General features: G+C 37.0%; 1 protein-coding gene across 1 annotated transcript; it reads right to left on the bottom strand.

The window, feature by feature from the left end:
- Positions 1 to 1,963: 1,963 nt before the first annotated feature.
- On the bottom strand, positions 1,964 to 13,413 carry RBM24 (RNA binding motif protein 24). The gene is made up of 4 exons (XM_074272305.1): positions 12,998 to 13,413; positions 11,720 to 11,843; positions 10,028 to 10,082; positions 1,964 to 4,161 (listed from the first exon to the last, which is right to left on the bottom strand). The coding sequence occupies exons 1-4, from the start codon at positions 13,163 to 13,165 to the stop codon at positions 3,801 to 3,803; spliced, it is 708 nt and encodes a 235-aa protein (XP_074128406.1). The 5' UTR covers positions 13,166 to 13,413; the 3' UTR covers positions 1,964 to 3,800.
- Between the last annotated feature and the right edge of the window lie 738 nt (positions 13,414 to 14,151).

The raw sequence follows: 14,151 nt of genomic DNA, 5'->3' as shown, positions 1-14,151 counted from the left end.
AGATTTATTTATTGAAAAACATTTATTGAATCAAAGGCACAAAATGTTGATTCCTTTATTAAAAAACTCATCTTCATCTTCCCTTCCCATTTTCTTCTATCTTTTGAAAACTTTGCTAGATCAGGAGTTTGACTAAAGGAGGGATTGCAGAATAGTACCATAGACACAATTCAATACTCTATAAAAATCTACTTCTAGAAGTGAGAAAGATAAAATCCACCTTTGGGTTAACACTAGAGCTGATTTTTACTGAGGGCTATTCAGCATGGCAGCAAAGTTCAACTTGATGGTGTAGCTATTATCTCTTTCTCTTGTGCTAGGTTTAGGAAATGAGTATTTTGGTTTTTTTTTTTTTTTTTTTTTTTTATTTTTTTTTTTTGGAAATGAGTATTTTGGATGAAAGGTTTATAAAGCCTTTTTTTACACCTTCCAACCTGAATCTAATTAAGCTATTTCTTTTGGTAATTATTATTTTTATTTTCAAAACATATGCAAAGATAATTTTTTTAACCATTGACCCTTGCAAAACTTTGTGTTCCAATTTTCCCTCTTTCCCTCTAGCTCTCTCCTAGATGGCAAGTAATCCAATCTATCTTAAACATGGTAAAAATATATATGTAAATCCAATATAGGTATACATATTTATATAATTCTCTTGCTGCACAAAAAGAATCAAATCAAAAAGAAAAAAAAGTGAGAAAGAAAATAAAATTCAAGCAAACAACAGAAGAAGTGAAAATGATGTTATGATCCACACTTAGTTCCCATAGTCCTCTCTCTGGATTTAGATAGTTCTCATCATCAAAAGATTATTGAAACTGGCCTGAATCGTCTCATTATTAAGAGCTTTTGGCAAAAGTTAAAGAAAACAGAAATACAGTTATATGGAGGTAGACCTGTGGCTTTATTGAGACATTCTTCAGTAAGACTAGACATCTTTTAACAATAATAAAATCAGATAATTTCTGTCTACTTGAGGAACTTAGTGAGATGAATAGCTTTCTCTTTATTTTCAAATGCTAAAGTTAATGTCATCAGTGTTTATTATTTAACAAGGAGCAGTTAGGTGACACAGTGGGTAGAGCAACCAGACCTGGAGTCAGGAAGATCTGAGTTCAAATCTAGTCTCAGATATGTACTAGCTGCATGACTCTGGATAAGTCACTTAACTTTGCCTTATTTTCCTCATCTATAAAATAACCTAGAGAAGAAAATAGCAAACCCTTCCAGTATCTTTGTCAAGAAAAACTCTAAATGGGGTCACAAAGAGTCAGAGATGACAGAAAAACACATTATTTAGCATCACCCAACATCTAATGTGTTGTTGGCAAATCTAAAAAATGTTTTCCTCATTCTCAATTATTGAATCTTATGATGTGTCAGTTAAGACATTGGAAATATGTAACTTCTAAGGATACAAGTTTATGTTGAGACATAAAAGTAAACAATAACACCAATAAGCCAGAGTATAATCAACCAGTAAAGACATTCATAAATCTTTGTCAAATCCAAGATGTTAGATGAGAACTACTTGAGTGTAATATTTAGTCTCTATAAAATCTCCCCCCCCCTTTTTTTTTGCCAGATCCATAATTTCACCAGTGTAACAACCTCCTAGTGATCATGGAAGTCATATTAACATCAGAGAACATACCTATTTCTTTATATACTAGGCTCTCAATTTTTCTCTTACAGAGGAATTGATTTCTTTTAACCATTGTCATTATAGTAGGACATCACTACAAATCCCAAATTACAAGCCCCAGTTGATGCCCCCCCCCCTTTTTGGTAAAATCAAATGTAACAAAATTTCAGAACCAAACCATCCAAATTATCATTAACTACATTAGGATTTGACTTGTATCATAAATTAATGAAATTTATGCCAGTGAGCCAAAGCCAGGTCTCTCAAAACCTGTGTGTCTACTAGGAATTTTAGATATAAATCACGACTAGACTCTAGTTAAAAGGAGACATTCTTCACTTTTATTGCATAATTATAGACAATGCAACAGTAAATTTTTAAAAATTATATTTAACACAAGTGAATAGTTTAGAAGATCTGAAATGTTATAAAGCAATATACATACTGAATAAATAATATGCACAGGAGAGTCATGTCTACATTATATAACACTGGCTAGTATTTAGAATACTTAAAATAAATCCAGTGACAATGGATAAAGTCCATAAAAATGCTATCCTGTTTTCCCTTGTATGAAATTGTTCAAGTATAAAAAGTCCAATACAGTGTAAAATATTATTCGACTTTAGGTTAAGAATAAAAATTGCAAGTATTGTAGTTTCACAAGAAAAATGTAAAGCAGCATTTTAAACTACGTAAAAATAGTGGGGAAATTGGACTAATGAATTACCAGTAAAGTAGATCTACATGAGCAAAATACTGAAGAGGAAGCAGTATGAAACTAACAACACATCCTGTAAAAAACCTAAACTCTGTTAATGTTAAGAGTATCCTCTCGTACAGTGCACATACTGAATTTAAATAAATCTAAGTCAACATCTTTAGCTGAATAGGTTAATATTTAATATGCTACATCTAAACCTACTAAATAATTTATGCCATGAGATGAATACATAATTTTACAGTGTCACATCTAAAGTTCCTTTCTTTAGAGTGCAGCATCGTAAAACTTCAAAATAAATATTTTTAAATAGCATTACAATTAAGGCACAGTATAAACCACATATCATTAACCCTTGAAGAACTGTAGTCTCAGGACCTTGTTGTCTTACTTATTGAGTTCCCTAATAAATAGTTTTAAATAGGACTCTGTAACAGATACTAAAGTCATATAAATCATTTCAAAAAGGAAAAAACAAATTTCCTTAAGACAGTTCTCAAAGGTTCAAATTCTGCAAACTTCTTCCTGCCTTTATTCACAAGCCACGAGTCAACGTAATAAATAGAAAGAGAAGGCTGTTGTAGTAAAGGGCTGATCCTATTTCAGAATCAGAATAGCTGACACCAGCAGTTAAAAGTTTCCCAAAATTGAAACAGGATGGGGAGAGGGATTAGAATGTGACAAGCTCATCAAACAAGCACAAGTGATGTGTTCTTTCCAGAACTGTCTGTGTTATTGATTGTCTGTACAGCTGTTGCACCCATTAATTCCACATCACTTGCTCCATAGTTCCACTCATCCAGAGGACAGATGAGAAAATAGCTTTGGTGCCTGTCCACCATTTTACCGAGCGGCCATGCTCTTCAGAATTGTTTGATGCCCATTGTGAGACAGCAAGAAAATCATTTTCTTACTTGAACAAGTTCTATAGGCCATAGTGAAAACAATAAATGACAGTCAGTGCTTTGATTATCTTTAAAATATGTTTTAAATGTCATATAAGCTACATATTGCTCACTCTGATTTCTTTTCCCTGGTTTAACTTTTTCAAAACAACATTTTCTCATTTGAAAAAGGCAGTTTGCGTCCCTGATACTATTAAAAAACCCCAACAAAAACCCCTTTATTTTATTTTGTCAAATGAAGTTCTATTGTTACTAGTATAGTCTTTTCATGGCAGTGCATTGTTTATTCAGTGTCTCCTGGATTGACTCCTGAAACTAATTCCTTCTACTCCCCTGGCCCTTACCCCTTTTCCCCATAGCAACATGATTTGAGTACAAAGACAGTGGAATAAAAATCTCCTGATTTGCAGTAGCATAACTTTTCTTAAAGCTGCTTAGTTAGTGTTAACCACCTTATTACCTACTTAAAATTGGAAGGCTGGGGGAAAATAGAGAAAGAAATTCAACTCTTCAGATGGCTGGTCACTCATTATTGCATACGGTCTGTTTGCAGCTGCTGTGGCTGATATTGGCCAAATGCTGCTGCTGCAGCCGCTGCTGCTGCTGCTGCAGCAGCTGTCCCAGGTGCTGCCGCAGTGATTGGCTGCTGGACTGCATAACCATAGCCCCCAGCAGTGACATATCCTGCAGCAGCTGGAGATGCCGCATATGGGTACTGGTCATAGGCTGCTGCTGCTGCAGCTGCTGCAGCTGCGGAGTATTGTGCATATGCAGCTCCAGTGTAATCAATGTAAGGTGTGGTAGAGGCAGCAGCTGCTGTAGGTTGGACATGTGGAATTACAACTCCAGGCTGCACAAAAGCCTGTGGATAAACATAATGGGCAGGTATCCTGTTGAGAAATAGAAAAGAAAGTTAGATCATGGTAAGCTCCTATGTGCAAAAGATCTGTTCTTCAGAAGTAAAACAAACTCAAAATTTAGTGGTTATTATGAGCATAGGGTTGCCACAATAGCTACATTCTAGCAGTCCAATGAATGCACTCTGGCAGTAGCCCAAAACATGTGTAGTACTCAGAAAAAGAAGCCAACAATAACAATAACACATCATGATAGCATTCTCATTTGTATTTGTTTACTTAATACCACCAAATATGAATTAATAGCCTCATCAATAGTTAAGGGAATAAGTCAAAGTTCAGGATTTCATCATTCCACTTAAAGGCATTTAATAAATGGTTCTCAACTTAAATATTAGAATCAGACTTTAAGAAAAAATCAAAATCATTCCATAAGAGAAAAAAAAAGGATTCTGACAATTAGAAAAATTCTCAGTTGCAAACATTGGACTTTTTAAAAGTACCCTGTCATCAGTTAGGTCCAAAGCATGAGAGCTAGTTTGCCAATATCAAATCATTGAAGAAAATTTCAACCAAATATTTAAACTGGAAAATGGACCTTATTTAATTATCATGGCAACCCTACTTAAAATCGCTATGCAGACTCAGCACACATTAATTTCTCTGCAACCTCAGTCATCCTTATTAAAAATAAAAAAATAAAAATAAAAAATGCAGGCGACAAAAAAAAAAGTTTAAAAGTTCACAGGTGTGGTAATCACGGCAGAATCACACTTTTCAAACGAATTGTAGTGCAGCTCACTCTATATAAGAGGCTGTTGTGGGAAGCTACAGAAATGCTATTAACATTCATTGCAGTGGTTCCCAAGTAGAAGTGCAGCACACCTTTTTTGAGGGGTAGAATTTGTAAGGACACAAGGGTCAATCAAACCTGTTTGACTATCAGGCAACTGATGTCAGCCAGCTTGTTTATCTCTATGCAAGACAGACAGAGGGGTTGGGGGAAGTGATGAGGAAGAGGGGGTAGGAAAAGGGAGTTATAACTAAATGCATCTAAAATATAAGAACTTTTAAAAGATTTATAAAATGACATCTAAACAGACTCTCTTTGCACATTCTCTAACTCTCCATTTTCTTCTCCAAATCAAAGGTTTGGCTTTGTTCATTTATACTCCATTGGTATGTACTTGTAGAGATGAAGTCCCTTATTTACATAACACCATGTAAAAACTGAGATATAGTCTGTCAAGTGAAATCAAGCAGCTAGTTAAATTATACACAAGGAACATACACACTTCCATTTCACTTATAAAGCTCACACGATTTTAAAAAATTGAGCTGCAAAAATTACATATCTTCAATTCTTAATACTGAAATTTCATTAATTAGTACATTTACAAATATATGACCTATTGATTCCACCTTGGTACAATATAAGCACTAGTGGAAAACACTACAGACATCTAGAGAAATTATATCAGAATTCCCTCCAAAATTTAGCAAATCCACAAAATCTACTTGAAATTCAAACAATGGTTATCTCTAAACTTGGTGTTCAGGAATTATCTTATTAGAACCCCAAACAAATGAAATTATATTTTTATTATTCACCTTGCTTTTTTTCAAAATTTCTCTTAAACAATACTTGTAGGAGACACCAAGGCTGATGAACATTTGCAAAAAGACTAATTTTATTCCAGGAGTTATTCTATGCTAGCCCAAAAAAACAAATAAGTTTATTCTAATGGCAAAAATACAGTGAATTTTACTAGACGTGTAGTTCCTTCTCTATGCCAATATGAACCACGTCATCCATGTATTCTGGAGGACACTTAGAGATATTCTTGACTGTTTGTTAAAAACTAGACACACAGCCCTGCCCATATACTCTTGTAATTTTTTTCTAAATTAAGCAACTAACCTCACTAAAAGTAACAGGCGGCATTATGAAATGTTATCCCCGGTGGATCATCTCTCTCTCTCTTTCCATTATATTAGTCTCTACCAACTCTTCACTATCATGCTATTTTACATGGGTGATTGACAGCACAGGCTGCAGTGGGGCTATTTTTGATCATGTCATGAGACAAGGGTTTCAAGCAGAGTAAAATGTCTTTATAAGGCCAAAGAAAACTCTGCTGTATCTGCTATAAAGGCCAGCAAGCATGGGTCTCACTAATACTGAAACATTAACCCCACTAGATTCCTAGCGGCCTAAAGTAGCTAAAGTAGTGACTAGGCTGGCATCTTTGATTACATTATTGACTTGAATGATTTTTGCTCCAGGGGAATGTGGTTTGAGTTTGTGTCATAAGATTTTTTTTTCTGCATTTGCTTATTAACTTTTTTTTCTTTTAAGAAACAGAAATGTCCAGTGAATTATTACATTATTAGGGGAGTCCCTTAATATCCCAGTCTCTAGAGACAATCTTTGCCCATTGAGAATAGCTTTTCTCTGATTCGATTATGCCAATGAGCAAGTAAACTTGTCTCAACACATATCAGCAATCTGTATCAGATTGCCTGTGAATAGCAAGTGAGGAGGAAAAAAGGAGAATCTGGGTGGCAAATGAATAACTGGAATAAAATAATTTAAGACTCGGGAGAATTTAAACTCTTTGAGGGCAAGTTCTATCCTTTCTTCTTTTTATTTTTTGTAGCCTCAGAACTTAGCATAGAACCTGGTATATAGTAAATATAAATGCTTGTTGAATTGAATTATCAAGTGAACTTGAATTATGAAAAGAAAATAAAACCCTTTCTAGGAAGAGGGTAAGATTAAGTAGCAGGTTAGCATGTTTGCAATGTTCTTCCCCTGAGAACCCCTTTTTTTGCACTGGAGAACTATTACATAAAGTATAATGGACTTCTCTCTGAGCATATTTTTATGAATTCTTTTCCCCAGTTCAATCTTACAAAGTAGAAGCCCAAGAGAGAGAGGCAAAAATGAAGCAATACATACACTTCTGGCAATGGTGTTTTGAACGTTTCTACTCCCAACCCATACATCCTCACTGCTACCTCTCCAAGGTCCCAGGAAGAAAAATCTTCCTTATACACAAACCAAAAGAAGCTTAACAAAACATTATTCTAAAACTAAATAAAGTAGAACAAAACACTGTTCTGTGGAGTTCACAGGTTTCCTCACATCAGATGGCTATCCCAACTTGAGTTAGGAACTTGGTATTTAGTGATCCACAGTACACTTGAAACTATTTGAATGTCAAATAAAAACTGTAAAGTTATTACTTCAAACTATACAACTAGCATCAAAACCCTATTTTATAGACATAAAAAATGTATCACTTATCACAATTTGAAATAACTTCATTCAATTAGGGATAGCAATTTTTATAAGTAACCATTCTGTGAAAAAAAAGCTTATTTTCAATTTAAGAATGCTTGAATAGCAGAATAATTCATTGAAGTAAGAAGACTAATTCTATCTGGAATCTATATCTTTTGTAAATAAATGTACAGTGTTTGGCACATAGTAAGTACTGAATATTGTTGTTGTATTGGCTTACGTGACATTAAGTAGAATAATTTTTTTAGCCATTAGTAGATTTTTTTCTTACAACTAATAACCACCATGAAGTAGCTATTATCTGATATTAGATGTAAAAAATAAAAATTTACAACTGAAAATGTGTTGTATTTAAATTTTCTATGGATCACTTTCAACTGAAGCTCATAGTGATAATCTTCTGCTCAAAAACATACAATGGCTCCCAATTACCTAATACATTAAAAACCAAACTCTTGGGATGGACTTTTAAGGCCAACAATCTCACCATAATCCTATTATCCAAGTTTATTTCTCATGACTTCCCAATATTTGCCATCTGCTAAGAACAAGTTGATTTCCTTATTGCCACCACAGGAACAGATCAGACTCATTCCCATTTCTTCCCTTTGCTAAAGTTTCTCTTACAACTCCACCTTTAAATGTCTCCCTCCAACCCATTAATTCATATTCTACCCATCCTTTTAAGATTAATTTATTTCATCCCCTGCACAGTGCCTTCTCCAACATTCTTTCCAATAATGATCTTACTTTTTTGAGCAGACATGTCACATAATTTAGCACTTTGTTAGATCCTAAATGATTTAGGAGTGTTAGTTTTATCTCTGCACATAAACTATAAGCTCTTTGAATATACAGAACATGCCTTATAGTCCTCTGTTATCAAGTACTATCTAATACAATATGACATACCTAGTAGGAATTAATGAAATTTTGCTTGGTTAACATTAGGTTTCAACATGACAGACTAAGATCTGTCAAATTATGACAAATTATTTCCCATAATTCTTTACTATTTATGAGTAAAAATGCTAATCACATGCACAAGGAATTCTATATAGAGTTCATTATTTTTTGTTGATCTCCAAGCTAGTGTGGAAGACCATTGATGAATGGCTATCAGTATAAAAAGTCACCTTTCAATTACATTATAGTTCCCTCACTTATATTTTTAAAAAAGTAAGTTTAGGTAGAAAGAAAGAAAAAAAAGGATTGACCCTCAGATAATGAAGATGAGGGCTAGAAAAATCACTAAAAGTGCAACTTGTCAGCTGTTTCATCCTGTATACACCTGAAAGCATAGAAGATAGAACTAACTTGATAGCTCGATTCCAACATTTCAGGACACACATATGCAGTAACTCAGATTAGGCATTAAACCATTAGTTGGGGGGCAATTCTCCTTTTAACCAACTGGGAAACTTAAACTTCTGACATCCACACCAGGTGCTAGGTGCAGTCTAGAGAAGGCAGAATACAGTAATAAAAAAATTAGCTGGGTAGCATCAGCATTATATACTATCTGTAAGAGGGGGAAGCAGGTAGCTGAGTTATAGACCACTGCTGATCACAAAATCAAGAGATTCAAGAAATACAGGTAGGCTTCCCCAAAGTTAGATGTGTGAAGTGAATATTAGTGCTACTATACTTGAAAATGGCCTGATTATTAAATCTAATGGAAAGAATTGGTGCTCCAAATTAGAAAAGGCTAAGCAGACATACATGGTTAAGAGCTAGATCCCCATACCCACCAAAAAAAAAAGAAAGAAAAGAAAAAGAAAAAATTGACCCCAACCCAAAGAAAGTAGAACATGCAAGCAGTAAATCTGTTTTCTTACATAGTGAAGTCACACATTTTAGCACTCACTACAAAAAATATGGTTAAAAGAAAGTCACAGGCTACAGCTTAAAAGCAAGGAAAAAAAAGACCCTTTGCTCCCCATGGCAAAGTCAAAGTCAACAACACTCCTCAACACCACCACCAAAAACCAAAACAAAAGAGCTCCCCCCCCAAAAAAAAACTTTTCACTACAGCTCTTTTCAATTAAATAAAAAGCACACATTTAGCTATCAACACCACTTCATTACCGTAATAAATAAAATAAAGCACACGGAGGTCTATTGACTATTATAAAAATAAAACAACAACATACATGCATCGTTAATCACCATCTTAGCTCGTGTGTTTGAGTCTACTGGTTACAGAGTTTAATTCCAAACAGAACTATTCCACATCTTATCATCATATCCTTCTGATCAGTTAGCTTAACTGTATACGATCCCTGTCAGATTAGAAAGAGATAAATAACATTGAGACAAGCTGAAGAGTTAGAAGATTGATGGGGGTACGATGCTTGTATACAAGTCATACCTTTTTTTTTTAAGTCATAAGCTTAAGAGGTGTTTGGTCTGCATATTTGATCACATAACTTGGCTCATCTAAAAATATAGCATCACCATCAAGAAGCAAAACAGTTTTTTAAAAAGAGAACTCAAGAAAACTCAATAACAGGATGATATTGTCCCTGTGTGATAAAGGCAGACTAATAGATGATATGCTTGAACTTTGAAGAACCTGTTTGATTGACTTACCCAAAAGGTCTCTGTATAAGAGCTGGGTGAAGTTGTTGAACACCAAAGGCAAAACCTAACAACAAAACATATATGAACATTCCAACATCCACTTATTACTGTTATACATAAAATATACAATGGCAGATTTCATTTTCTATTTGCATTAGATACACTAATTTAAAATCAGGTTTTTTATTAACACAAAACTTTATCTGGGAAGTGACAGAAACTGACAAGCCCAAATTTAAACAAGTTTTTAAAGTTTCATACAGTACACTAGTTTAGATATTGTTTTAAAAATAAATGATTAAAAATGAATACAACTGACAGAAAGCAGAGCATTCATTATGTGCAAAGTTTCACTGGCATAAACATACTGTGAAAAGATCTCAGGAAGAGGTCATGATGAAGTGGTTATGAATTTAATGAAGCACAACAATAGTACCTCATATTGATTTGTTCACAAATATCCTATCTATATTCATAAATTTATATTCCCACATATACATATAAATACATACTCAAATTGATGGCATTCTAAATTTATGAGTTTCAATATTTATAATACTATTTTGAACTTAGTATAGAACTTCAATGGTCTATGCAAATTTATACTCAATGAATCGTGGATTTGAAGCTCAAAGGGATCCCAGAGCCCATCTCATCATTACAGATGAGGAAACTGAGACTTAAGGAGGTAAAGTGATTTGCCCAAAGTCACATAGTTAGTAAATTGACGAAAGCAGGCTTTTGAAGCCAGGTCCTCTGAATACAGAATTAGGTCTCATCATACTCCACCATATCATGAGTAGATTTTATGAATAAAAACTTTTTTAAAAATTTAATAAAACAAATTCATTCTTCTTTTTCTAATAGGTATATATTTCACAATATACTAAAGATGTATTTTGTTTCGCTCTTGTTGAAAAAATAGATCCATCAAATTGCTTGAACATTAGTTATCTACCCCTATGTTGGTACTTGCTATTGTTAAAGGCATTTTTAAAAGTCTTTTTGAATACAGTATGGATTGAAGTGGAAATCTATACTCAAGATTTTAGAATCTTATAATCTATGTATTTAAACATAAACATTTATTTCTTAAAATTACATATATTATATCCTCTATTGTCAGTTACCCATTCAAATAGTGGAAGGGAGAATTTTGAATAATCCTGAATAGCAGATTATCAAATAATCACTTCTGTTTTATAATACACAAGGTGCTTCCCCCCTAGCAGATGTCCTGTATTACTTATGGTTTGTTTAGGCTAGTACTCAGATTAGTTTGCATTCCCCAAGCACATGTCAAATGAGAAGGGAAGCAGCCCAGAAGAGTATTAGGTAAACAGGTGTATCCAGCCTGTGATTAAAAATTTGGCACAAATAAGGTTGTAACTGCAGATAAATGAAAAGAATAAGCAGCAATTAATTAATTGAATGTCATATAAATCTGGGTCTGTACAAAGTCATCTGGAATAACATTTATTTTTCATCTAAGATTATACTTTTACAGACACTTCAATGTATTTGTATATATGGAAAAATGTTTACACATATCTACATTTGTTTTTAAAGTGAAAAAAGTTTCCTTTATAGATTGACCAATTAAAAGTACACTCCACAATAAACCAACAGGTTCTGAGGAAAGTTCTGTCTTTTGAATCAGGGTTTCTTTCTTCATAAGTATCAGAAAGTACTATTTCTCACCTGGCTGCATGATCCTGGGTTTTGCCCCCAAGTATGCCAGATTCACGTTGGCCTTTCTGCCATCAATGATAGGGTTAGGATCCTTACAGGCCCTTTCAGCAGCAGCTCTGTCAGCCATGGTGACCTTAGCAACATACATACATACACATAAATGCTACAAATTAAACCTGGGAAGTAAACTTAAAGAGCAGTCACACAGAGGCAGTCCTCACACATTTCTTTATCAAGATCCCTTTTACATTTCAGAGAAGGAAAAACAAACAAACAAAAAACATCTCCCCATGGGCCTGCAAAGTACTGCCCCCAGCAAGCAGAGGTTTGGAATCCTGATCTCTCTTAGAGTCTTAACATTCCCCCCTTGCTGGCACTGCTGGTGATCCCCATCCTTAGGCCAGGAAAAATACTTGTTTAAAGTAAACGTCCCATTTAAGAGAGAATAAACCTTCCACATCGGCTTCTCCCAGAATACGCTGTTCGATGTTCTGCTTGGGAGCTCTGTGACCTCCCTAACTTTAGGCAACTTACTGACCTTGACTGAATAAGTTAGCTCAACTCTAATTAGACATGCTCCCATGCCTCATAAATGGTGTTTTGGAAACTAGCCACAAGACTTGATTATATTAAAGCACTTAGTTTTGAAAAAAAAAAAAAAGTTAAAAAAAAGAAATTAACAGGCGATTGGGTGGGAGAAGAGAAGTTGGGACTGGGAGGGCTGACAGACAGACAGCAGCAGCCCTTTCGGAGTGCCCTCTCTCTAATCCAATCGCCATGAGACCAGCATACTTTTCCAAAGCCATAGGGCAGCTAAACTTGCTGCCATCAACGCAGGAAAAGCCATTTCCCAGGGTAGCGGCTCCTGGTCATCAGCCTCCTCCTCCGGCCCCTCCTCCCAAAGATGATCTAACTTTTTTTTCCTTGCAAGACCAAATTCCCCCAAACGCTACAAATACATAGCTTCCACACTCTTACTCCCTAAGGAACCCCAAGAGGTGGGAGACAGGCCTTTCCATTCTCTTTACCTCACTCCTGGCCGAAAAAAGTTTCAGCTCAGCTCAGCCTGTACGGATTACATTAGTTTATTTCCCCCCCCCCCGTCCCCGCCCCGAATCATCGTTTTACTGGTCACCCCTATTTTCCTCCTACCCGACGGGGATCCCTAGTTTCTTCTGGCAGATGGGACTCGCCTTTGTTCTCCCCTTCCCCCTCGTTCTCAGCCCCTCTCTCTATCTTCGAGATCTCTGCCCCCTCCTTTCATTAACTCCCTCCCCCCTTACTTACAAATCCATAGCCCCGGGATTTCCCCGTCTGCCGGTCTGTGATGACCACCGCCTCTTCGATCTCCCCGAAGACCTCGAAGTACTTGCGCAGGCTGGAATCCGTGGTGTGGTACGGGAGCCCCCCGACGAAGATTTTGGTGTATGTGGTGTCCTTCTGGGTGGTGTGCATCTTCCCGCTCTCCCCGCGGCTTCGGCTCGGGCTCCGGCTCCGGCTCCGGCTCCGGCAGCGGCGGCGGCGATTGCTGCTGCTGCTGCGGCTGTGGCTGCTGCTGCTGCGCCGCCCCCTCCGCCCCTTCGTTTCCCTCACCCTCTCGAGTCCAGCCGAAGCCAAAGGCAAGCCCAGTGGGGAGGGGGGAGGAGAACTGGGCAGCGTGCGCGTGTATGTATGTGTACGAATGTGAGTGTGTGAGTGTGAGTGTGAGCGTGCGTGCGTGTATGTTGGGGATGGTGGGCGTCAGAACAGCTCCTGAGAGATCTCAGCACCGGGGTGAGGGTCCTGGGGTTTCCAAAGTCGTAAGCAACCTCAGGCTGTAGCCTTGCTCCACGGTCGTCTCCCGTTCCCCCCTGCCGGTTACAGTCCAAACTCTCCTCTTTTCCTCGCTTTTCAATTCTTATTAGTAGATGATAGGTTTATACACTTATGCATACGAATACATATAGATATAATTTTTCAAATACAATTTATTTCCACTCACCCGGCAGGGAGCCCGAAATGAAAAGCGAGGTACTCTCCACAGGCAACAGGGTGGGAAGACAGAAGTGCTTTTGAAGGTAGAGTTTTATCTGAAAAAGATCTCCCGGGTGGGGGCTCTATCTTCTCCAGGAGTGACCCTACTGAGTGTCCAAAGAACAGGAAGAGCTGGCGGTCACTCAAGGCGGTTGCAGCAGCTGCTATGGGAGAGGTGTTTCGGCCGGAGGGCAAAGCCGCAGATTCCCTTCTCTTCTCCCAGTTGTCTTCCCCAGGCCCTAAGAGCGGAGGATGGTCCTGGGTGTTGAGTTACTCTCCACTATCTTTCTTCCCCTCCCCTCCCATGCCAGGGGGTCGGAGCCCGGCTGGGGAGGGGGGCGGGCCGGGCGCTTGCGATTGGCCGGGTCCCCACCTGGAGTAGACTCCGCCGCCCCCCAGCTGTTGCGAACAGCTGCTTCTCCTCCTGC

This window comes from Sminthopsis crassicaudata, chromosome 1 (assembly GCF_048593235.1).
Source record: "Sminthopsis crassicaudata isolate SCR6 chromosome 1, ASM4859323v1, whole genome shotgun sequence".
Lineage (NCBI taxonomy): Eukaryota > Metazoa > Chordata > Mammalia > Dasyuromorphia > Dasyuridae > Sminthopsis > Sminthopsis crassicaudata.
Note: the sequence above shows the minus strand (reverse complement) of the source record. Positions and strands in the feature narration are given on the sequence as shown.